General features: G+C 45.2%; 1 protein-coding gene across 5 annotated transcripts in view; it reads right to left on the bottom strand.

Annotated features, from left to right (window-relative positions):
• Window positions 1-26861, bottom strand: part of LOC147885298 (putative RNA helicase SDE3) — a 132275-nt gene that overhangs the window by 77787 nt on the left and 27627 nt on the right. For all 5 annotated transcript variants that reach the window (XR_015543501.1, XM_087396936.1, XM_087396938.1 and 2 more), the window contains 3 exons: window positions 25723-25839; window positions 18644-18738; window positions 5207-5299 (listed from right to left, as the gene is read on the bottom strand). Coding sequence is in view for 4 of the 5 variants with exons in the window: in XM_087396936.1 (XP_087253062.1) it covers window positions 5207-5299; window positions 18644-18738; window positions 25723-25839 (305 nt within the window). In the remaining variant the exon portion in view is untranslated. The remainder of the gene's footprint in view (window positions 1-5206; window positions 5300-18643; window positions 18739-25722; window positions 25840-26861) is intronic.

Below are 26861 nucleotides of genomic sequence, written 5' to 3'. Positions count from 1 at the left end.
TCTGGCCAACCCAGAGATACACATATATGTGCAGTCACACAGCAGTGAGCCCAATCTTTTGACAGCTGGGCACTGGATCTACTGTAACCTGCCAGCCGCAAACCATGGGTGCCTGCCCTCCTTTTCCCTTACACACCCACACAACTCTTTCCAGACTGTCTCATAGAGCTCCAAGCTGTCTAGGTCATTCAGCTCTTCACACCGAGATGACCATTCCTCCCCTTAGGACATAGTCTGTCTAGGCCACCTATAATCTAGCTGCTTCACATAACCCATGGAGGCAATTGAGGGAGAGAGCAATTTGTTTTACTTATCGTCTAAGGTCCATGAGGCAATTCAACACCTTCCCTACTTTAAGTTCTCAGTGTGATAGCTCTTTTTTCTTGGACCGTAGCCTGCCCATGAACCCCGCTTTTTCTTTGCTCTTGCATCAGCTCATGTATTTCAGCTTCTTGACTTGGTTCACCTCTACATCAGGTTTTCGTTTGTTTATTTTTTATTTTTTTGTTGATTTGCTTCCTACTGCATTTTACTTGCTGTTCCATTCCATCGTCAGCTTATTTCAATGGCTTTGCTTTGTTTCTTCTATTTTATGAAAATATTTCTATTAAGTAGAAAAAAAGCCCCAAGAGCTAATGCTCATGGCAAGAGTACATCATGCATAGCATGAAAAACAAAATACTCAAGAAGAGCCAATAAAGCTCTAAGGTTGAGGGTGAAAATGCCACCTCAAATCTGTGGTGGACTCAAGGAAAAAGGGCCCTCTCCACTCCCTTAGGAAGATAGTCCTCCTGATAGAGGCTGCTTGGGAAGACCCCTACATGCTCAACCAAATGACCATCAAAGTGTGTACAATGTTTGTCCAAATACCCGCCAATGTGAGAAAGGTGGACCTCAGAGCCATCAAGTGCTCTGGGCATCTCGATCTCCATATATGCCATGCTGAAATGCTCCCTAAGATCTCCCAAAAAGTATCCACCGAGGCATGTACAAGTCTATAAGGAGAAGGGGGAACATCCATTGAGCAAGACTCAACTAAATGTCATCGAACGGAAAGAGCCCAAGACGAGCTATGCATATCATAAAAGTTTTGGGGCCCTGAAGAGAGCCCCAACAACCGAAACCTAGGTCATAAAGAAGGAAGAGGGAATAAAAGTAATCAAAAGTCTTCTTCCACACTAACTACGCTTGTCTACAATCCCATAAACAATGCTAAGCGGACTCGTTAGCAGAAAGGTAGCGAGAGCAAGTAGGGGCTGATCCACACTTGGACCTCCACAAGTTCACTGCATCCCTCCATGCATAGAAAGGTAGAAAAGATAGTGACTTTTCTATTCCTAATGGACTTCCAGAGCCTTCTCCAAAAAACTCTCCTAATGAGGAGCTTTGGTGGGCTATCAGCACCTAAGACTGAGCTGAAACCTCTTGGCATTGCTAACTGTGTAGCGGAAGGAAGGGAGACTCTTCTCATGGTTTCCTGCATCAATTCACTCCCTAGGGTTCCAATGCAAACTTTGTGGGGATACCTCCATAAAGCCGAATCCTTCAAGAACCTAGGCAAATGTCATCCGAAGGTACCAATCTGAAGGCAAGAAACACTGCGCCACATGACCCAAAACTCTGCCAGGCTCAAAAACAACATCCGCTAGGATATCTTTATCCCTGGATTGGATAACCTGCGCCCCAGAGTGGACATCGAAAACCAAGTGATTCCCATCTCAACCTCGTCAAAGCCCTATGACCTGAAGTGGGATACCTAGATTCATTAAAGCCCCAAGTCATCAAGAACTGTGAGAGCCCATTCCAAGGTAAGGCTCATCAATCTACTAAATTCATCTTTCACTTCCTCGAAGGTGACTTACCACTTGAAGCATATAATCATCCAAAAGGTTTTTGAAATCCTTTAGAGGAAGAGGGTCCTCTCTCCATCTAGACCACTGGTTGACAACTACCACTATAGATGCGAGGTCAAGCCTAGCTAAACCCCAAACGAGGTTTTCTATTACTCTCCAACACAAGAACAAATTGTTGTGTTGGAGACATATCCACATTGTCATCGTAGCCCAAATATATGACAGAGACACCTCTTTAAATCAGAGTGAAACCAAAATCAGCCCTCCAATCTTGTGTATCCCCATCACTAATCCAGAAGCCATTGGATTTATTCCAATTGATATGTGCACCTACTACAAAACAAAATACGTCCAAGGCTGTCCTGCAAGCTGTGAGTCTACGAAGTGGCAGCCAAAAAAATGGCAATGTCATCGGCAGGCTCACTAACTAGGATCTCCTCATCCTACCTGAGAGCCCAATAATATAAGCTTGAGATCTCAAAAAGATGATCATGGCTTCAGCCATAAACAAGTACAAGCAAGGGCAAGAGGGCACCCCTGCCAAGATCTGAAATCACGCTCTTCTGACCCCATTGATAACGCCTGGCTGTGGGCTGATATGTACAGGGAAGAGACCCCTTTGATCCAAGCATCAGAAAAGCCAAAGTGTAGAAGAGTACCCTCCAAGAAACCCCAATCTACTTCATCATAGGTTTTCTCGAAATCCAAGAGTAGAATGGCTAAACCCTTGCCAGTCTGCACATCCCACTCCGAAGCCTCCCAAAGGACAAGATGTTGTTAAAAAATGCTTTGACCATGCACAAAACACATACGTGTATCATAAATAAGGTATGGGAGAAGAGGCTCCAATCTCAAATTGGTAGCTTTTGCAAAGATTTCATAAAAGTGCCCTTTTAAAAGAGCGATTGGCCTCCATTGGGCAACCAAATTTCTGCACCCCCCCTTGAGGATAAGACGAATGAGACCCTTGGTAAGTGAATCAGCCATAGCACCAGAGTCCCAAACGCCCTACAAAGTTGAAGTGACTTGGTCTCCATTGGGTTCTTCCAAGTGACATACCATTTTCTTGATCTACTTGGTTAGGGGCCTTTATAAGAACACATATTCCACTTCAAGTAATTGGATTTAAACAATCAGAAGGGGGTGCCTTGGTTTTTTATGTTGATTTTGGGGGCAAGCTGTCCAGCTCTACGGAAGATATACTTAACGCATTTTCCATTTCAGCTTGTTAGGGTTCCAAGTAATGTGGAGCAATGTTTCAACTTTCCTAGCTTGGAATGGTATCTAGACCTAACCCAGGTCACATTCCTTGAACTCATGGGGGCTTTGCCTCTATGGAAGTGTCCCCATAAAGTACTTGTTGTGGGATCCCGGGGAGTGGGAATGGATTGAGGCAAGGCACCAAGAGAAGGCTTCCCCTTCTTTCGATACACAGTCAGTAATGCCGGGAAAATTCATATTAGCATGAGAGGATGGAGGCCCACCAGACCAACAAATCAAATCAGCCCCCACTACACAGGTTACCACGTCAGAGGGTTTGAGGGCTGCTAGAAATGCACTATCCACACAAAGGGCCAGAGCTGGTAGATAACACCAGCTATACAGATAGTCTGCCGCTATCAACTATTGACGTCAAATCACGCGCGGGTCAAAAATTGCAGCCTGTCTGTCAGAAATCATCGCGTGCGCACAGAGACCAAAACTGCCAATACGCAGGCTGCCCCTACTCTGATACCACTGTGGGCAGCCAACCAGATGCTGCCATGTTAGGACGGCGCTGAGTGTGGGGGGTCCCAAGCCCTCGCCTCCTAGCCACGCCAAAACCTTCTCCAAGTCCCAAAAAGTTGATGAGACATGTTCCAACCAACCTTTATATTCCAACGCCCTCCATTATCACATTTGCTTATGAGATTTGTACCCCAAAATTCCATGTGTCATCACACGCGCGTGTCACCTTTCAATACACCTCCATGAGAGGGGTTTGGGCCACACCAAGTCACCTTATTATTTCCAACATCTATTGTGGCTCACTATTCATGGAGGGATTGCAGTGAACTAGTGGAGGTCCAAGTTCCACATGTATTCGTTGCCTTTTTGTTGAGAATTCTATTCAACATTGCTTATGGGACTCCAAACAGTTGAGGATTATTTGGCAGGGGATTGCTAGATTATTGAGCACCTTCATGCACTCTCCTCTTTCCATGACTTGGGGCTCAATAGCTTCGCTCTCTCTTTCTAGGCCGCAGGTGTTTTATGAGAGACATGACTCTTCCTGGGCTCTTTCGATTCGACAACCCTTGGTTGAGTCATGTTCTTGGAATGACATTCCTGGCCTCCCTTATAGACCTGCACATGCCTCTATGGATACCCCATGGGAGATCTGGCAAGCATATGAGTGAGGCATATTTGGAGATCCAGATGGACAGAGGCTTTGGATGGTTCATAGGTCCAGTGTGCACACACATTGGCCAGTATTTGGGCAGATATGGTACACACCTTGGTGACCATTTGGGGGAGTACGCAGTGGTCTTCACACGTATCTCTGCCAGGAAAACTATTGTCTTCGGGGAGTGGAGCAGCTCCCCCTTCTTCTCTAAGTCCCCCATAACGCTGAGGTGGCACTTTTAGCCACAACCCCGGATTTTCTCTAGCTATTTTATAGGAGCTTGGTTGGGCCCTATTAGGGTATTTGTTTTTTCATGCGTTGCATGATGTACTTTTCCATTGAGCTGTGCTCTCATACTTTTTTTCATACTTAATAGAAGTCTTCTCTTGCAAAAAAAAGAACAAGGCATACAATCTATCAAGAATGTCTAGTTAAGATAAAGATAGAACAAAGAGAGTTCAACATGGGAGATGGTAAGCAATCTCCAAAGGAGCTTCCCGATTTTGTTTTTGAGGACATAAACATGTCTTCAAGGGATGATCACGGATATGGTTGCCAGATCTCCCATGGGGTATCCATAGAGGCATGTGCAGGTCTATAAGGGAGGCCAGGAAAAATCCCCTTCCATGTCTTCAAGGTTATGGTAGGTCACAAACATGACTAAGGGGAATGGACAGGAAGGGAAATCCAGGCAAAGGGGTCCCTTGGTTATCTTTTGTCTTCTTTAATGGAAGTGGGGGAGCAAAACTATAACTCCTACAACACTTTTCCAAATCACAAGTACTGCCACATGGTTTGTCAATTCAATGTAATCTGACTCTTTTCATTTGTATGTATTAGGATGACTATAAAGAACCACACAAATAGTAAAATAAGACAGTGGACAAACCCTACATGACAGGAATTGCAGTACAGCAGGAAAAAAATATTTATCTAGCTTTGGTGTTGAAAAAGGATAGAGCCATACGGGAGCACATCGGTTTTAACAGAAGCTATAGTCCTTCTAGGATCATTCAGCCGCCACATCTTTGAGGTTGAAATGCCTCCTGCAGCAATGCCACTGCAAAATGACAAACACATCACTGAGACAAAGCTCTGTTTCTCCTAAGTTCAATCAAAGGATTACTTGATTAACTTCCCAGTACCTCTAGAGTCTGATCCATTTCTTGCAGCTTCCTTTTTTTAAGAACCATTTGTGCTTCGGTGTAGGGTCAGGATTCTTTAGAATGGTTTTCTAACTTACCGTTCAGCTAGTTTGAGAAAGTAAACATCCACTCCTTTCTTAAAGCTGTAAATATGTTTAATGATATCTCAATCTGTGGGAAATTTAGCTATCATCGTTATCTTGCAAGAAAGAAAGAAAGAAAGAAAGAAAGTTTATTAAAGTCTTCAGAAGACCGATGGGTCTATGAGACTGTGAAAATCATGATACAACAAGCTATGGTAGTGGAGCTACTAAACGAGCGTCCATACAAATGCAAAATGCAAAAATGCTGAATGGCAGTACTAAGTCCTAAGTACAACATAGTCATGTCCATGGTCGACTATATATCAATCTCAGCATTGTCATCAATATCATCATCATCATCGGCAGCAGCAAGATATCAGGATGGATGAGGCAGTGGAGGCATGAAGTCGGCAATAGAGTGTTGTTGGCCAATCAGAGGTGCGGTCCTGGCAGCACGTCTCTTGGTCGTAGCTCTACGTCTGACCAGGGCTACTGTGACCCCCCTCGGTCGGGCTCCGAATCTAAACAAGGAGGGGATGTCCCCAAGTGTGATTTGTGTGTCGACCCTCTGTCTGAGCTATCGGGTCACAGGCTCCGGGTCACGGTCATGTCGAGGCCTCGTCTCATGGGGGTCCATGTGATCTAGCTGAAAGAACTCCGTAATAGAGCTCTGAGAGGAATCAGCCAAGGAAGAAGTTTGCTCCTGTCTCCGAGCTTGGAGTATCCTCTCACGGTGTCTAAGTGCCTCATGAATGAAGCCTGTCAAACACCGCTGGCCTGGGTAGGAGAGGAAGCAGGCCAAAATCCCATAACTATCCCTAAAGAGGCAGTGGAAACGCCCTCGGATCTCATAGTACACAGTATACCCGAAGATGAACTCAAGCTCCTGCATGTCCCACAATGTGCATATGCGCCTCTCCTTGGGTAGTCGCTCTGCTCTTCCACTCTCGATGCAAAGTCTGTGTGAAGAGACTCGGAACTGCCCAAGAGAGATCCTCAGCGAGGGGGGTAGGTGAATCTACGTGTATCCTGGTGGGTCAATGAAGCCCTCCGTTGTGATGTGTAAGAAGCGATCTCTGTAGAAGCTAAGCTTTATTGGGAGTTCACTCGGTCCCAACCAGGTCCAAAATATGTGTAGCTGTAGTAGATCCTTCCGGATAACCTGGTTAACCTCGTGTGATAAGAGGGGAGAAAACGCAGCATCCATGCTGTACTGGAAGGAAGCTAGTCTATCCATGTGGAACCCCAATCACTCAAACCATCTCTCTGTACGTGCATACTAGCACCTCTGGTCTCCTCCTGCTGCAAGTGCCATAGAAGAGGATAGAGCTATCCATAGTATCCTGCTATGCCCCGAGGTATAATCCCCATATTCCCTAACTCGGTACAGATACGTGATGACCTGAAATGCAACATCTAGCTGTAAAGGGGGTGACCCAAACTTAGCCTGAATGATCTGGTGAGGAACGGATGACTTACCACGAATCATCCGTGATAACATGAGAACCTGTAACCGCTCCACACAGGCCCACTTTGTATCCGACAAGTCTGGCCCCCAACAAGGGTTGCCGTACATCTCCGCTAGGCGAACCAAGGAGTCAAAAAGCAACCCCTTGGTACGTGGATCCTGAAAGTGCGAGCAAAAGCACTGCCTCTCATTAGTCTGGCCAATGAAGCATACCCTCTACTCAAGCGTGCCTGCATCCTGGGTCTCATAGTGAAGCTAGGTCAAGAGTAGATAACCCCAAGATAAGTGTATGATGAAACTATCTCAACAGATGACCCCGTAAATGTGAACTGCTCCTGACGCATGATGGCTCGAGATGTATTGAAGATCATGACCTTGGTTTTACCCAAATTGACCTTCAAATCATGAGACTCACAAAAGGACTGTAGTGCGTCTAAGTGTCTCTGAAGCCCCTCTGCTGAGGAAGACAAGGGAGCCACGTCATCATCTGCGTAGAGCAAAGTCCGGGTCACCATGCTCGCAAGAGAGCAACCTACACCCCCCTGTGTCTGCATCACTGTCTCAAGCTCGTCAATGTAGAGGCCAAACAAGGTAGGCGACAAAGGACGCCCTTGTTTGACCCCGATGGTGCTCATGATCTCGTCTGTCCACCCGGATCTTGCCCGAACTCTGCCTGAAACTCTCTCGTAAAGTGCCATGACAGCCCAAATGACCTCCTGGTCATAACCCAAGTCCTGTAGGCGCCGTATGAGGCGGGCTCTCGGAACCGTGTCAAATGCCTTGCGAGAATCCACAAAGCAACAATAAACCCTCTGCTTCTGTACAAGTGGGGATATGCAAATTCCTGTTTGGCCACGTTAACCCATCTGGAAGTCTCCTCAATAGCAGATTGCATGTTCGCAATCTGTGCCTCGACCACCGGAGTACTCCTAGGACAGTGTGTATGGATGTGACCTCCTGTACGAGCTGCATGATATCCTGTCTGAGTCCCTGAATAAGACCCGCTTGCTCCCGAATGGCCCTAGCCTGCTCCTGTATGATGCGGCTCTGCTCCTGGTTGAAGCGGACTTGCTCCCGTGCGAAGCAAGTCAGCTCCATCTCATGCTCACGAAAACTATGTATCTCCATGAGCAAGGTCTCACGGGCCTCTGGTGTATCAGCCCACCCATGTCCATGCTGAAACTGTGGTGACTGTGGCATGAAAGTGAAGTGTGGGACTGAGTCCGAAAACTGGACAGTGACTGGGTGAACTGGGTGAGGAACGGCGGAGATGACAGTGGAATGGATGAGGCAGTCCCACCAGGGTGTGGGAGCGTGGGCTGACTGAGAGGGAGAGGGAACAGTGTATGACACCTCCGAAGTAGGGGTCATAAGCGGTGCAAGAGCTGTAACAGGAGAGGAGCGGAAGGGAACAACAACCAGCGCCATGGGCATGAGTATGTCACTGATCGTAGATGTAGAGGGAGCTAAGACTGAAACTGGAGCTGAGCTTGAAGCGGGGGCTGAAGTCGAAGTAGAGATAGAGATAGAGGGAGCTGGAGCTGAAACCGAAACCGGCGGGAGCTGAGGTTGAGGTAGAGATAGAGGCTGAAGAAGCTGAGGCGGCGGGGTCCTGCCTTTGCCTTGCTGTCTACCCCGAGTCCACTTCGGTTGTAACGTGTGTTCACATCCTCCAATTTCAGTTGTGTCATTTGCTTTTTTTTGTTGTTGTTGTTGTCGTCTTTCTTGGCTTTGTCCCCCATTTCTCTTGGACCTGGGTGTGGGTGCAGGTCATAGTGTCCGACCGGGAGCAGGAGCACCGGCTCCCCCCCCATAATGGGAGGCACGTCTAGTGCAAGGTGGTGGCGAGGTGGGGTGGAAGCCTGAGGTGGAGAGGCAGCCAGGAGGTGGAGAAAAAGAGGCTAAGATGGCGATGATTTTTTTTTAATTTTTATTTTATTTTATTATAAAAAAAAAGGGGGGGGGGGAAGGTGGCGAAGATGGCAAGGGGCTGAAGCGGGAGCGGGAGGAGCAGAGAGGGGGGTGGCTAGGTAGGCTAAGCGTAGGGAGGGGGGTAGAGGGTGTAGGGCGTAGGCGTAGGATGAGCGTAGGGCGTAGGCATAGGGGGCGTAGGGGTAGGCGTAGGATGAGCGTATGGGGCGTAGGGGTAGGCTGAGCGAAGGGGTAGGCTGAGCAGGGTGCGTAGAGCGTAGGCTGAGCGGGGTATGAGCGTAGCTGAGCTTAGGGAGGGGGTGGCTGGTAGGCTGAGCGTAGGGGGCGTAGGGGCCATAGGGAGAGGCTGAGCGTAGGGAGAGGGTGAGGCTGAGCGTGGGCGTAGGGAGCGTGAGGAGAGAGAGCAGAGCAGGAGCAGCGTAGAAGCAGCGATGGAGCAGCGTAGAGGCAGCGATGGAGCAGCATAGAGGCAGCAATGGAGCAGGAGCAGGAGAGGGAAATAAAGAGAATGGTTGTGAGAACCTTGTTCTCATTTGAATCTTATGCTCAAACTCAATTTAAGCGTAAAATTATCTTTGAAGAATTTTAGTGGGCCTATCTGCTTTCTCCTATCTGTTTTACACAAAATAAATCCATATTATCAATTGAAAGAGAACAAAAAGAGGAAATTGGCTCAAGAGAGAACCCTTACATCTACATCATGCAAATTAATGACTTCACAATTTGCTTTGACAATCAATGCACATGATGCAGAAAATAGTTAACAGATAGCAAAATAATTCCCTGTTTGTCTCTTCCTGGCAGATCAAAGCTAGAGTTGCCTTAAATGACTAAGCATGTGAAAACCTCTGAGAAACATGAATAAGCGTTGCATATCAACAAGGAATCCTGTGTTGATATAATGAGACAATAGCCCAGCAGTGGAAAATCTTGTCATTCTAGTGTGCATCTGTTGGAAGATTGATTGTAGGCAGTCCATATCATTGCAAACATCCACTACAGGGAGATAAGCACAGTTGGGGAGCAGGCACCTCCAGTCTGTGCACAATGAGAACCACAGATTTAAAGCGGCAAGGTGGTGTCATTGTGCGCTAGTCCTAGTGGTAGTGGGAATATGCTAAAACAGTCACATGAGCAGACAACTTTTTGACTTACTGGTAAACAAAGCAGCCCTGAAGACCCTCTATACTCTGAATGACAATCTACCGTGGACTCTTAAACCGTGTGTGGCATATCCAAAACTCAGAAACGGTCATGAAAGGCATTTCAAGGTGGATATTTGCACCAATACCAGAGATAACAAGATTTCATAGCAGAGTTTTCCAATGCGAGCTTGGAAGGCCAGCTCTAAACCAAAAAAACATACTAGAGAGATCTTGCAAAATTGGTTGGGCAATGGACAACAAGGAATGGCTTGGAGACACAGCTTCTAACAACCTTTGCAAAGATTAGTATGCAATGGAAACCTATGCAGATTAGAAACTAAAGCAACAATGGAAAATCAAGCTAGATAGTGAATTCAACCACTATGGACAGCATGCCATTTAGTATATATCAGACTTTTAGACCAACCTGGGGAGCGCTTACAGGGCCTCACGTTCAAAGAGGGAAGCACAACTGTTGTTCGTAGTTGGAGATGGCCGCACCCCACTTTTACCATGGTTTGATAATCCCATTCTATATGTCCGGATTGGAGGAGCCCTGGAGGTTGCAGATTACAACTATAACTTGGATTGTTGTAGAGAGATTACTTCCTCTCCACTTTTAAGGTTCCTCTCAACTTGAGCTAAAAAAAGTCTTTCGATATATTTTGTATTCATGTTTTGAATCCTATATACCATGTGGTCCACCTGCAGGGGTCTTGCCCCCATCCTGTCCATACAGCACTGCCTCCTCCTTTTTCTACCCGAAGCCAATTTCAGGCTTTGGGACTGTTTCAAGTGGGTCCTGGCACCCTACAGCAGTTTGAACTCCTTATAACAGCCCTCTAGGCTGTATTGGGCACAGACAGTAGACCCAACGCGACTGCAGGCTGCCATCACACCAAAATCCATGTGGCCGCTTTTCCCTCTCAACTTCCCATTTCAAAATATACTATTTCCCAAGCTTGAGCTAAAGACTTTGCACTCATTATGTATTAATAGGGTAAATCTGGCATTTCAATAGGAAAACTGAATCTAGGATTTTAGCCGCTTAGAGGCAGGAGCTAAGAGAGCATTGGGAAGTTGGAGCTGTCAGCAGCACTACAGAAAATTATGATTTATGAAGGCTTCTCATGAGGATGCTTTAAAGTATACTGCTCATCCTTCATGGGGGACCCTTGGAAAGGGACACATACAACAAACTTCCATTCACGAGGGGTTAATTTTTCAAGGCTTAAGCTTAGCTTCTTGGTTTATAGGAGAGGAGCCTGTTACGCTCTAGCCGAGGTAGCATGACCTCGGAAGAATCAGTCGACATTTCCCTTAAAGGATCTATCTCTGTAATATATGTGTTTGCGCTTCATGTAAATGATCGGGAGGGATTTAATGTCAAGGTCCTAGGTGAGGGCTGATAGCACCAGACTAGGTAGATCTAAGGCCAAGGGCCTAGTGCAAAGATTGTGCCTAGGGGCAAGGAATTTAATGCATCCCAAGAGAGGGGTGAAATGTTGCATTAGGAAGGCCCTATATGGATGACATGTGGCATCTAGATCTATCTAGGGAATTGGGGCTTGCTGAGGCTAGTGAGAGAAGAGAAGAAGATGATTCACGTTGAATTTGTAATGTAGATCTCTGTCTGCTTGTTAGCCTCAGCGAGATACGGCTGGGTGGAGATTTGTGGTGCTGCTCCCGTGATCTGAAGTAGAATCTAGAAGAGGAAGTGTTTGACAATTGGTATCAGAGCCGAGGCTACGAAGTGGAAGGAGAAGGCCTTCACGTATAGGTGGCGAGGCGACGGGCTGACCGCGACGGAGCTGCTGACGACGCCCTGATCGATGGCATCCCCGACTGTCAACGTCAAAAGGCCTGTGGGGTGACCTGGTCCCGTAACGCACTGATGCACAATTGGCCTACGAATCGGTGGGAGCTGGACTACCTTAACGGAAGTCCCATGCGGGCGTTCGACGAATAGGGAGGTTGACGAAGGTTTCTGAATTGGGGCTGAAGCTTGGTCTGGAGCTTCTGAATTGTGGCGGACAGCGGGTTTGGAGCCTGGATGGAACGGCTGGTAATCAGCGATGTCCACAAATTAGGGAACGAAGGACTGGTGGCGCTCCCGCAGCGACAACGAAATCAGAGAGAAATGTGACATGCATGGAGCGGAACACGTAGGCGTCTAAGCTGGAGCGCAGGTGAACAAGGATCGACGTGGGCATGAGAGGCAGGTGCATTTTTTGTTACGGTCACGGGATTTGGCCGTCTCTTTCGTTGACGCCAGGAGTCCGTGAGCAGGGAAACCAGGTGGCCGAATAGCCTGACAGACCGAGAGCAGAGGGCCTAACATTGGTTAGTTCATGAAGGCGCCTGATCAACATAGAACGCTAGTCGAACGACAAAAGCCTGTACCTCAGCTGTGATTCCAGACTGGTCGCAAAAGAGCGAGGGACTGTTGGCCGGAATTTCATGGAACAAAAAGGGAGCGTGGCTGTTCGTTAACGACCAGGGAGCTCTCTTCGAACCCCATTACTTTCGTTTTGTTTTTTTTCTCCTCGATTAGTCGGGCGATGCTTTGCTTTCATAGACGGATCTTGAGGGTAATCAGCCTGCATGAGGCTTTAATGTTGTAGCAGGGACAGATTATGCCTGTGCATATGCCTGTGTGCTTCAGTCGGAGTCAGATTGCAGGAATTTCCCTAGTATAGGGAAAAGCGCCATCTGTGATATATGCCTGTATTAAATGCTTGATCAGGGTGAATGTGGGATTGCAGGAATTCCCTAGTATAGGGAATTGTATCAGACTGTTAGTACACTGAATTGTATCAACTTGTAAATACAGTTTGCAGGTGGTGTTTAAAAAAAAAAAAAAAAAAAACCAAAAAACAAAACACCCATTTAATAGAATGGAAGCAAAAGAAGGAGCTTCCAGGAGGGACCCTGGTGAATCAGGAGTCCGGCCGACCCAGCAGGGATCGCGCCCAGTAGCTCATACTTTAGCTGGCAGGATTGCATTGCTGGAGGATGCCTTGCAACAGTTGTTAGCGCAGCAATTACAGGCCAATGCAGGGCAGTCCGAGCTTAGGAGAGCGATACATAGTATGTCTGCCAGACCTTCTCGAGAGGAGAAGGGAAAGGCTCCAATGGAACCGAAGTCTAGCGTTCATACGGTCGAGCCTAGGAAGGCTAAAGTGCCAAATATTGCAAATTACAGACCGGAAAAGTATTCTGGTCAGATGAACGACCGTAGCTCCGATGTCATTGAGACCTGGTTACATAAATGGGACGAGGCGTTCGCCATTTGGGAAATCAGAAATGACATCAAGAAGATCCGCAAGGCCACCCACATGTTTAGTGAGGCAGCGGATCAGTGGTGGATTAAACAACAAAAAGATGGGATAGCATCCACTACCTGGGAGGGGTTTAAAAGAGAGTTCAGGAAACACTTCTTACCTCCTGACGAAGCATCCCGAGCTTGGGATCAATATAGGAACCTTCGTCAGAGAAATTTATCAGTGGCAGAATACACTGATAAGTTTCGAGAGAGTGTAATGAAGGTTGACGAACCCTTGCCTCAATCAATCCAAGTGAAAGATTTCATATTTGGATTGAATGATCGAATAAAAATGGAAGTTCGGGCTAAGTACGCGAATACGCTAGATGATGCAATAGCTATAGTCCTGAACTACGAGGATGCCAAGGGCAGCAAGCCAAGTGGGTTTGCACAGGTCAGAACCCATTATGGGTATCCGAAGAAATCTGGGTTTAAGAAGAAGTGGGCTAGTAGAGGGAGTGGTTCGCAGCCGAGTGGTCAAGCCAAGCAGGCGAGACCGGCTAAAACTCCTAAACCAAGTACCACCATTGGAGTGAAGAGGAAAGTAACCCCAATGGCAGCCCGGGCTTGGTCTAAGTCTCCCTTGAACCCAGAACAAAGGGAAAAAGCGAGGAGAGAAGGCTTATGTTTTGGTTGCCTTCAACCTCACCACTGGAAGGATTGTCCACGTAACAAAGATCGTCGGATGGCTAAGATGGTGATCTCAGAGTGCGACGTGGAGATGCAGGGAAGTCCCAGAGCGGAAGAGATGCAGATTCAGCTAGCGGGATCTTCTCAGAGGTTAGTACCTTGTTTGTTATGTGTGTCTGTTGCTAAGTTAGTGACGAGTGCACCTGATAACATCCTATCTAAGCCCGCAGCAACGGGGTATACGGCCTTTAATGATACGGAGTTAATTAAAATGAAAGGGCAAGTGGCCAATCATGATGTCATTGTGTTGTTTGACTCGGCGTCAACTCACAATGTGATTAACTCCAAGCTCGTGAAGAGGCTGAAATTAAAGACAAGCCCATCTGACTATGCCTATACAGTCAGAATGGCAAATGGAAGTTCAACTGAAGTATGGGACCAAAGAGTTACCCAGTTGGAGCTTCGTATTCAGGATTATGCTGAGAAGCTTGATTTTGAAATGACCAAGCTTGCTCATGCAGATATAGCCCTGGGTATGGCGTGGCATTCTAGGAAGAATCCAGCCATTGATTGGAAAAAGCACGTATATCAATTCAAGATGAATGATGTGCTTTATGTCTTGCGAGGTGAGAAAGATATACCTCAGGGACCGTTGGTTTCCGTCATGGAAATCCGAAAAGCTCAAGTAGAGTTTTTATTCCTTTGCACAGCATCGGTAGAGCCGGTTGATGATTCTTCGGCTAGCACTGATGTTGCGCAAAGTGGTGAGATGGCCAAGCTGGCTAATCTTATAACAAAGGAGTTCTCTGAATGTTTTAAGGATGAACTACCTTATGGGTTACCTCCAGAGCGTAAAGTTCAACATAAGATTGAACTGATCCCGGGGGCAAAACCTGTAAATAGACCTCCCTATAGAATGAGTTTTACTGAAGAGGCGGAGGTGCGTAGACAACTGGAAGAATACCTCAAGTTGGGGCAGATTCAACCAAGTTTCTCACCTTTTGCTTCGCCAGTGATATTAAAGAAGAAAAAGGATGATACGTTTCGCCTCTGTATAGATTACAAAGCATTGAATAATATCACTATTAAGCACAGGTATCCGATGGCTCATATTGATGATTTGCTAGATGCATTACATGGAGCCGTGATTTTCAGTAAGATCCCTCAGAGTCTGACCGCGTTGCGATCATTCTTGGGATTTGTCCAGTTTTATAGAAGGCATATCAAAGGATATTCCAGAATAGTATCGCCATTGACTGATCTGACCTCAGATAAAGTACCTTTTATTTGGGGACAGAATCAACAAGCAAGTTTTAACACCATAAAACAAGCTGTGGTCACAGGACCGGTGTTAAAAATAGTTGATCCCCAGAAACCGTTGATCCTAGAAACCGATGCAAGTGGCATTGCGGTAGGAGCAGTCCTTCTTCAAGAGGGAAGGCCAGTAGCCTTTGAAAGCAAGAAGCTTTCTCTCTCTCAAAGGAATTGGCCAACTCATGAATTGGAGTTGTATGCTGTTATCCATGCTTTGAAAAATGCAAGATATACCATAAGGGATGGTATGATGAAAAGAAATGGCAAGGTTGTAGTACCTAGTCAGAATGATCTCAAGCAGAGAGTCATTCGACAATGCCATGATAGCCCATGTGCGGGACATCCAGGGGTCGAGAAGACATATGATCTTGTGAAACGAGATTTCTTTTGGCCAAAGATGAAAAAGCATATTCATGAATATGTGACGCGGTGTTTCTCGTGTCAGGTAAGTAAGGCCGAGCGGGTGAAGCCACCCGGACTTTTACAGCCCTTGGAAATACCACTAAGTAAGTGGGAGAGCATTTCCATGGACTTTATTGTAGGGCTGCCTACGACGCAAGGAGGGTATGATTCTATCCTTGTGGTGGTTGATCGTCTAACCAAGATGGCTCACTTCATTCCGACTAGAGAGTCTGTTAGTGCCCCGCAAGTGGCGAATTTGTTTATTAGACATATATTTCGTCTGCATGGATTGCCTAGATCCATAGTGTCAGACAGAGATGTCAGATTTACCGGTCATTTCTGGACAGCGGTATTCGAGACACTAAGGACTGAGTTGGGAATGAGTAGTGGGGATCATCCTGAGACGGATGGTCAGACGGAGAGAGTCAACCAAACTTTAGAGGATATGCTGAGAGCATATGTGTCATTGAGGCAACATACGTGGGACAAGTGGTTGCCATTGTTGGAGTTTGCCTACAATGATAGAAAACATTCCTCTACAGGGTTCAGTCCGTTTGAACTAAACTATGGTTATAGACCAGCAAATCCAACTATAGTTGGAATATCTCAGAAAGTGCCTAGTGCTGCGAACTTTGTAGTTCAGATGCGGGAGATGCTAGCACTTGCGAGAGCTAATATCCGCTAGGCTATGGATAGAGCCAAGGTGTATGCGGATGAGAACCGGTCTATAAGAGTATTTAAGGAAGGAGAAAAAGTTTTTCTCAGAGTTCCTTCGCACTCGAAGTCGTTGACTTCAGGAGAGTGTGCTAAGTTATCACCTCGATACTGTGGGCCGTGGTTAATTCTAAAGAGAATAGGCAGTGTAGCCTATAAATTGGAATTGCCACAGGGGTGTAAGGTGCACCCGGTTATTCATGTTTCGCGCTTAAAGAAATTTTTACATACAGGTGACTCACTAATCGAAGGTGTGGTTTTGTTTCAGGAGATAGAGGATATTGCAAGGCGCAAACCAACAAGAATCCTAGACCGAGGAACAATGCAAATACGAAATCGGAAGATACCCACGGTGTTGGTTGCATGGCATGGTCAGCCTCTATCCGAAGCTACATGGGAATCCGTATATCAGTTGCGGAGAGTGTTCCCAGATTTTATCATCGAGGACGCTGATGTCTGAAGAGGGAAGGAATGTTACGCTCTAGCCGAGGTAGCATGACCTCGGAAGAATCAGTCGATATTTCCCTTAAAGGATCTATCTCTGTAATATATGTGTTTGCGCTTCATGTAAATGATCGGGAGGGATTTAATGTCAAGGTCCTAGCTGAGGGCTGATAGCACCAGACTAGGTAGATCTAAGGCCAAGGGCCTAGTGCAAAGATTGTGCCTAGGGGCAAGGAATTTAATGCATCCCAAGAGAGGGGTGAAATGTTGCATTAGGAAGGCCCTATATGGATGACATGTGGCATCTAGATCTATCTAGGGAATTGGGGCTTGCTGAGGCTAGTGAGAGAAGAGAAGAAGATGATTCACGTTGAATTTGTAATGTAGATCTCTGTCTGCTTGTTAGCCTCAGCGAGATACAGCTGGGTGGAGATTCGTGGTGCTGCTCCCGTGATCTGAAGTAGAATCTAGAAGAGGAAGTGTTTGACAGAGCCCATTTGGAAAGCCATATACGTGGCAGTACAGAAAGATCATCCAGCAGACCAAATGCACAGCACTGTGGACCGATGGTGGGTAGAAAGAATTCTATATTTTGATAAAAGGTCAAGTTAATTCTCAAACTTAGAATGGTCACAATGGTCAACTTCAGTCTATGTATATTGTTATATGCATAGACTACAGCTATCACATTCTTTCATGCATTTTGAGGCTAAGCACTAAACTGACCTCTTATTTTTAGTTTATACCTGACAATTCTTTTACAAGCCATAAGCAAAGCCCAAATATGAGCAGTTAACATTTTTGCATCCAGGCCCTCACTGTTTTCATGGGAAGGACTGATTATACATGGGAAGGACTGTTTTCGAGAGGCATCAACTTTAAAATAAAAATTTCTGGCTTGGCCTCTGTTCTTTATAACTTCTGTGACACCTCAAAAGTCACCCAGCAAGCATACCCCTTACCTTTGACTAGAAGTTTTAACTGACTTCTTGCACACACCATATTTATAAGGTCTGCACTTAATATTCAACACCTTGACCTCTACCAAGCCTTCATTTGATTCTTCACATGTCTAGAGCTAACAAGACTACCTCTCCCTGAGCAAGGGACAGCTTACAGACCCCAATTCACTATTTTAAGTACAACCTGTATACATGTTGTTTGAACAAGACAATATAATCTGAATGGTGTATCACAGTACCACTAAACTGTCTTGATCCATGAGTTGGTTGCATCGTACCTTTCATAGATTACTTGATGTTAATCTCGCATTCTTTTCCATTACTGTTGTGGACATTCTGAATTTGTTATTTTTTCCTTTTTTCTTAACTTACTCCCTCTATTTGCTTCTACTAGTAGCCATGTGAAGGTATTATTTGCAGTATTTGGGTTAATTATGTGTATAATATTTGCTGCTTTAATACAGGAGTAGCTCTGGTGACCTGATCTACTTCCTTTTCATGTGTCATGTATGTCACGTACCTCCATTATAACCTAACATACCTAACTTTCCCAATATTCTAGAGCTGCTAAACGACAGACAACCTTGTCACTCCACATTTATCATCAGACCCTTTTCTCTTTGGGGACTATAAGATCAAAGGACACGGAACTGACTACACTAGCTAAGGGCAGTCTTAAGCAAAATTGCAGAGCCCAGATAGGTTGAAGAAATTATGACAACATCAACTGAGACTACAAACAGAAAATTGATATTACATACCATAAGATAGGTTGAAGAAATTTTGACAATATCAATCTCGACTACAAGCCTGAGGATCAAGCATTAAAAACTTTCGCACCTGCAAAGAATGTCTGCTGCATAGTTCGAAGGGGCACAGACACACAATTTAGCTGCAGGATCTCTCCCGACTACTTGTAGTGTGCATTCCACTACCTTCAAAGTCCACAGGATGAAAACATGGAATGATTATGCATAACTTACTGGACATAACCTTAGAAAATTATGGCACTTCCTCTGTCAAAACATTAGAAACGTTAGTTACAGTATTCTTGCCATTGTGTATACATGCAGAGGTTACAAGGATTGTATGATCTCCAGTTTTCAAGCAGATTATGTTTACATTGATTCTTTTAGTATGCTTGAAACATATTTGTAACCAATGGGCTCTAGATCCTTTAGCTGCTCTCAATGACTTGGTTAGGCAAGGATCTCCTAGTCTCTGTTTCAACAAAAAAGGGTCAAGCCTATGCTTTTCTATCAGGGAAAAGACAGAGAAAGAAAAGGAAGTCTTCGAACTTTGCAACCAAACACTGAGCTAAAGACTTATAACTATTTAACTACGAGGTTGTCAATGTACAGAGTGTCCCCTAAATATGCACAGGTGTATCACAGAAGCATTTATCTGAGCAGTGTTTATTTTTGTAACAAGCTAAATTTTCTTGCAGTACTCAAAAAAGAACTACCAGATTGTCACCTTTCTAAATGAAACACAGAGGAGGGGTGGATGCTTGAATGATAAATTGCAGCAACAGCCACTTCAACGATTCTACACCCATATGCCACCATGTAAACTGTTATCATAAGAACCGTTATCTTTCTTCTTAATTAGGTACCTGCTAAAAAATTTCCGCCATCTACATGGTTCTCTCTTTATAATATCGTCAAGGCTTATCTTTCTGCAAGCTCTTAATTGTATAGTTGACTGGAAAGAAAAACCTCTTAAGGATTCTTTTGCAAGTTTACATCTCCTGCTTGTGCCGCAAAATAGTGACATTTCAAAATAAAATCGATTTCAAGATCCAGAAGCAGCTCTTATGTCTTGCAAAAAGTTGGTCTCTTCTTCCTTATAAACCTTCATCAAATCTCAGCTTAAGGTCTTTGCTGTAGTACATCACACAAGGGTCGCGGGGGGGGGGGGGGGGGGGGGGGGGGGGGGGGGGGCGCAGGAGGGGAGATGGAAGTATGGGTGCTCTGCATTCCAATTCAGATTTGTTTTCGCATTGCTGCCTTATGTTAAGCGAATCCCGATTGACAATGGCTCAAAGGATAGTGCCATTTCCACGGCTAAGACATCCTCCTGGAAAAGTTGCCAACCAAGGTGTCTTTTTTATGAGGATAACTATCTACCTGACATCATTTGGATGTTTGATGAAACATACACAGCACCTGCTCACTGATACACGTACATGCATGCTACTTACGGCAGCAAAAGACTTGCATAAGCCCAAAGAAACTGAAAGAGAATGAGGGCAAGAAAATGGGCACATAAGACACTGCCACTTGGTACAAATATATGCTCCCTGCCCCTGCCCCCTCCTCCCCCCACAAAACTTTACTTGAAGGTGTTGAATACAAGATGCTCCTGGGGCATTGTCGTAGTCTGTAGCTTGTGCCCCTGCTCCAAGTGGCTGCACCATGGTGATCTGTGCCAAACAAGTGCTACCCGTCTTTCAAAAGAAAGGCCATAGTCAAGGGTTCCTCACTGACAATGCCAAAATGTGATCCTAAGAATCCGACAGTATCCAGACTACAAATTAGAGATACCATCGTAATACAAACACCAAAAGAGAATCCACATACATGATGGGGTAGATTCAACCAGGAGCTACTTAGTCTTTGCCAAAGTGAGCCGGAGATGGAAAACACCCCTCATTTCTACACCCTCAGTCCATGTAATTACTGTGGGATCCCTGTTGATTACCCTCTATAGTATGATGTTTGCAACATAGGAAATTAGAAACTTTGGGAGTAACCCAAAAAAATATGGGATTTCAAACAAAAATGGCACTTTACTATCCCCCTTGATTTTTGCAAGGCTGTAAGTTGGGGCAATAATTGCATTTATCTTCCTTGAATTTAGGCTCTGTTAGAAAGGTCACCTCCCCATCTGTAAGCCCCCAAATGAGGAGAGCGTGGAGGAGGGAGACCTGGGGCAGGATGTGCCCAAGAGAGAAGAAAGAGAGGGGGCTGCCACATGGGCAGCAAAGTACCCAGAGCTAGGATGGATCTGCAGCGGCAAAAGGCGGAAGCAATAGCCAGCAAAAGGGACCCAGAATAGGAGGCGATCACATGGTGCTGACATCTGCAAGGTGTATGGCTCTGTACACTACTGGAGAAGAGCCTGGCAGAGGCGCAATGATGGCAGGATGTGCAGGATGGATAAGCGCAGATGTGGAGCAGGTTTTGGGACTGTTTGGAGGCCCTGGTTTAGGGCTGGAGAGTGGGCACCCAGGTGTCCAGAGGCAGCAGCAAGGAGGGCTGCAAGGGACTGACCCTGGGGGGCATATTTATAGCCCACACAGGTTGGCCAGGCAGGCTTATATAGGGCTGGGCCCTTGCCTAGATTGGAGGGCCAAAGGCCCTAGAAGTGTGGGGCCAAAAGCCCCGGGTTGTGAGCCCTTAAAGGGCTGGACCAGCCACAGTCTGGTGGCCAGATTAGGGCAGGCTGGTCGGTTTTTTGCAGCAGGCCTTGGGGCCTATAAAAGGAGAGGCACTTGCCTCATTTCATTATCCAACAGTTCAGCAGAACAGGCAGCAGACAGGAGCAGCCAAAAGACATTTCCTTGGGCCTCATCTTGGAGGTGAAGGAGAGTAGGAGGTGTGCTGCAGACTGAGCTCTCAAGGGCTGAACCTTGGCTGTCTCTCAGGGCAGAAAGGTGTTGTGATCTGGACGGAAAGTCTATAGAAGCTCAAGGTGGAGCACGCAAGCTCGAGTCTAGAGATAACTGGCTGATAGGAGAAGGACCTTGTGGTAAGATCAGAGGACCACACCATTGGTGGGACTCTAGATCTATCTCTTTTGTATTGTGTCCATAGTTTTGGACGGAAATATATTATTTTGGTGGTTTTTCTATCTAGCTGGTTCATTGCCTATTGATGAGTCTGCACATCTATGTGATGCACATGAAGTAAAGAAGTTTGTGATTCCACACCCCACACCACACTGTGTGAGCTCCTGGGCATTACTACAGGTCTTCCGCTGTGCGTACCCTCTGTTGGGTCTTTTCTAACATTATCCCCACCCGTATGATAATGGGCTTTCTGAGATGCATCAGCAGTCTTTACAGCTCTCGTTCTTAAGCTGGGTAAGTAGAGGGAAGGGCATGGTCAGGGATTGGCATGGTCTGATTATTAGCTTTCCTGATGCAACTTTTGGAGGAGAGATAGTTCGCCCTTGGTTACGGATTGGTAGAACACTTATTTCCCAACTGACCTTTACAAAAGACTTAGACACCCAAGGGAAACGACTCTTCATCACAATGAGATATGATCACCAGCAACCTTTACAAAGGCCCATGAGAGCTTGGCCCTTGAATACAATTGCCAAGCAATTCAATAGGGAGAAAGCTCTTGGCTACTTGGCATAGCGCATGGACAGTCTAGAGGATAGCTGTCTATCATCCCACCGGTATGCCAAAGCACTGGCATTTACAATTTCCCCTCAAATCCTCCTTGAAACCTAGTAGGGTAGAGCCTTGTTTGTGGGCCTTGAGCTCTCCACATGCCTTGTCTACTCCCACACCATCTACATCATGAATAGAACTTCATGAGCTAGAAAGTGCATGCTTTTCTTGATTGATCCAATGTTGTATGTATATGGGTATCAGAGATATGAAAGGAGGACAAGCCCAACAAGTGCTCAAAGAGTAACCGGCTCAGCGATGAGCTAGGTGGACCAAGAGCAAATCAACAAGAAGCAAAGTGGATTGAGTTGAAGCCAGTTCATTTGGGATGGAGCCCGACACCCGAGATTTAGAGGGAGTTGAATAAAAGAAGAGCTAGAGATCAAAAGGGAATCGGAGGAGCAGATTGCCATTGTGACCAATTGATAACACACAGTTTTGGGCAGGCTAACAAGGTGACAAGAGGGATAAGGCCATGCAAGGATTGGCCAAGACAAAACAAAGCATAATCGTGGTACCAATAGAAGCCACACAACTTTTCTATACCATGAGAGTTTAATTGTTCTACCACGTCAATGGCTCAGCCACCCATGGGTGAATATGAGTATTCCATGCTGGAGAGGTGGAGGGGTGCAACCAACAGCAAGAGCTTTTGTGGTGAACTGGGTAATGTTGTCTATAGCATGCTATGTGGCTTCTTGTTTGAGGTTCCATAGAAGATGCATATGATAGTTGTTCCCAACCTTTCTATGGGCAGGCTGTGATGATTAACAGTGACCTCGAAATGTAAGACTTGATAGCATTCACCATGGTTCAACTCATGGGGAGGAGGATAGAGAGAACATGGCTCATCTGTGTGTGGGAGCCTACACAACGGTCTCGTACTTCTGTGACTTTGAAGGGGGCTTGGAAGGAGAGTAGCCTGTATATCTGTGTCGACGTACTAAGGGCGTGACAGGCTTTAAGCCAACCTTCTGTACCCACTGCATTATGAAGGAAACATCCATCCCAAACTTGTCGGTGCACTATTGGAGCGTTCAGCATAGTCACAAGAAACATTTCGTCTATTTCGTCGTTTCGACAAGTTTCATTTCGTTTCGTTTTGACTTTGAGAACAAAATGGATAGGTTTCGAATTGATACTTAATGTATATGTTATATTTAAGTTTGGAGTGAACAAAGAGAAATACAAGTCAAAACAATAAAAAGGAAATTCAAAACACAAACACATTCTTCAAATTTATTTAAATTCAAGCGTTCAAACTCCTTTCTCAAGTTTCGATAGGTTTTGAATTGATACTGAATATATATAAGGATAGTGGCAAATAAGATTTGTTATATTCAAGTTTAGAGTGAACAAAGAGAAATACAAGTCAAGAAACCTAAAACGAAAATTCAAAACACAAGCACAATCTTCAAATGTATTTAAATTCAAGCGTTCAATCTCCTTTCTCAAGTTTCACTTTAGACCATTTAATATTTATGGAGTCAAACCTTAAAAGCACATGGATTCTAGACAAAATGTGTATTTTGATTTAGGCAAAACAAAGGTTTCATTGAGAGTGTTTCGTCCTATTTCGAAACGTTTTTGTCCGTTATGGCGTTTTGAGGTTTCGATATGATGAAACGGGTTTTCATGTGACTATGGCATCCAGTAAGTTGGATGCATGAGCTCCACCTTTGACACCAAACGGATCATTGCTATTGCCAAGCCTGCGCCTAGTCTCTCTTAAGTAAAGCCAAGCTCGTAGCCAAGCACCCTAGTTGAGCCACAAGCCTATCCCTTGCAGGCCCATCCACTACTCCATCATGTGGTACATCTGCTCTCCCATCATACAATCAAACAAAGACGGAGTCCGCTTCTCCTCTACTGTAGAGGCAAAATGGAAACCTCAAAAAGAGCAAGTGTAGGAACCAACCATATGGATGGAACCCCCTTTCCGGGCTGCAAAATCAACACCGTCACCCTCTAATGGTAGGGGATACGTATCCGGAACCTCAAGGTAACTCCATAGTACAAGCCTCCAAAACTCCCTTAGCAAGGGTTAAGAAAACAAGTCCCCTTTCCCTACCGCCTTCGGAGAGACTATGTCTTGGGGGAACTGAGTTGCGAGTGAGAAGAGGAAACGGCAGTCTGAAGGGAGGGAGGAGAAGGCCCGGCTTCCCCCTTACCCAAGGGCAGGGAAAACAGATAGGGCCTGAGGGAAGAGTGGGGGCAGAAGACGTGGGAGAAGCTAACGAGACTGTTATAGCCGAGGGGGGAGAGGGAGCTGGTGGAGAGGAGGAGGGCAAGGGGCCGGGTAGTAACAATGGCTACAGCAGGGGGAGCAGGAGAAGGAGAGAAGGGGGAACCCCAATGCCATAATGCCACACTGCTGCGCAGGAGTTTCATTGTACATTGAAAATAGAGTTTTTGGGAAGTAAGAAGAACAATTTTTATTTCATGCCATAAATATTTTAGCAAATAACGCAACGAGTCAAAGATGAGTAGTGGCTAAACCAGGGAGGCACATGTCAAGTCAAGCAATGACGAAATGACGACAAAGGACAATGTATAAACATAAATCCAGATATGCAGCTTTGTTGGGCACTCTTATCACAGAAACCAAACCTCGCTGACGAAAATGGAGTGTTGACCCATTCATTTTCAGCCCTACCACTACACTTTTAAAAGAGGCCTGAGGCATTTATTACACACAAATGCTTTAGGAGTAAAGTAGGCAAGCGATGCATCAATCTTCCATGGATACACATAAATTATCGGAGGGACACATTGAAGTGGAAGCTCTACCCATGCTCTTTTATATAAGGTGATATAACAGCCTACATGATAACAAATTAAGACAAGACGTACCATGCCTTCAGGGTTATCCATGCAAACTTCCTAGTAAGGCCAACACAATCTGACCTGTAAAGGGATTTATTCACACTATCAGTTTCACTATGGTCATTCAAATCATCTAGTTTGCCCATTGCAAAATTGTGGTAATGGGGATCAGACTCTAGCACGTTAACATTATGCTATGGAGTGGTTGAGAACCATTGGCGCCCTCCTTGCTTTTGTTATGGCAAGAAGGCATGTAACATCTAGGTTTCTCAAGGCATGGAAGATGGCCTTTCTTAATCCATTCTCGAACTTTTGCATGACGTGGCAGAAGAAGCCACAATTCCTTCGTTGTATCTTGGTATTTCCCAAGATGGGGCAGACACTATTATGGCGCTCTCAATGTACTCTAGTAATTTTAAGTTTATTGTGTTTTCCAATTTTCAAAAAATCAAACAGAAGTACATAGATATCTGGATGAATACAAGAACATGCCTCAGACTCGGACCGAAAGCAAAATAAGAAAGAACTATACATTGTAACTGTGAAGCAAGGACGATTTTGATCGTTCCGAAATTCTTTAATCTGGACTTCTATATACAGATAGCACTCGATACATTGCATCAAAAAGCCACAGAACATGACAGAATATCAACTTTTTTTCCAAGCAACAAAATCTGGGAAAACTTACAGTCACTGTCTTGCCAGTTCCTGGAGGCCCAAAAATTATCTGAGGTTCTGGCCCAGAGACATGCCCCAAAATATTCTTGATGGCTGCTTGCTGTTCCTCATTCAGACATTGATTTCTCTGTTTTGAAATCACAGGAGTCCAAATCAAGACGTAGTCAATTCCAGGCAATAGACCAGTATATAGGATGAAAAAATAATTTATGACCACGAGCACGAGAAAAATTTTGTACATTTCAAAGTCCACAAGCTTTCCAAAAGAAAAGGTAAAGAGAGAGGGTTGTATCCATCCTATAATCGCATACAACCAACATCCAGCCCAGGCTCTGTAACCTGAAGAATTAGTCTATCCAAATGATAGAGCTTACTTTGAGGATGGAGATGACTGACATACTTTGAATTTGATAAGTATCGGGAAACTTGGCTAAGGAGAAGAAAGAGTTGACATCCTCAGCAAGGATATTAGGAAACAGTTTTAGAATTTTGCTTACACTTTCCCACATAGCATTTTGTCCTAAATCATCCTTCCCCCTAACCAGCTATACTTGAATCATTATATGTCACGTACATTTTTCCTTCACATTGAGAATCTCCGATCCTTTTGTGTGAGGAGAGAACGCCCTACCAAACTATCAATTTTGTGTAGTCCTTTCTGTGAAGTTTGTCAGAGCAGAGAGAAGACACACAGCATTGTAGAAAGCTTGAGAAGCTGCACACAATGGATGAATACAGTGGGCTTTGTAGGAAACCCTAAACCCTAGAACTAGATTTAAACCTAGAGCGACATAAGCATAGTGCCCTATTATGATGCAAAATTTTGTCATTGCACCATCCTCTTAGGGACCCTAGACTCCTTCATTGCTGAACTCCTTTACAACCCATGAGGGCCATTAGGCAAAAAGGGAGCTCATTTTGGGGCCCTGTAAGAAATTCACTATTTTCTCTTTTCTCTCTCTACAAAAGCAAGAAAATATGGATACTTGCATGAGAAATGTCAGTGTGAAAAGGAATAAATATATTCTTTCACATGCTTTACATTCAATGTTCATATAAGAGCAACACTTTTCTGTGCAGAATTTGGTGATTCTGACACCGCAGACGCGTCCGGAACGGCCCAAAACCCCAAAAACGGCACTGGAAACG

This window comes from Dipteris shenzhenensis, chromosome 25 (genome assembly GCF_047967505.1).
Source record: "Dipteris shenzhenensis isolate YYH24624 ecotype China chromosome 25, Dip_SZ_1.0, whole genome shotgun sequence".
In the NCBI taxonomy this organism is placed as follows: domain Eukaryota; kingdom Viridiplantae; phylum Streptophyta; class Polypodiopsida; order Gleicheniales; family Dipteridaceae; genus Dipteris; species Dipteris shenzhenensis.
The sequence above is the reverse complement of the archived record's forward strand: the minus strand, read 5'-3'. Positions and strand labels throughout refer to the sequence as shown.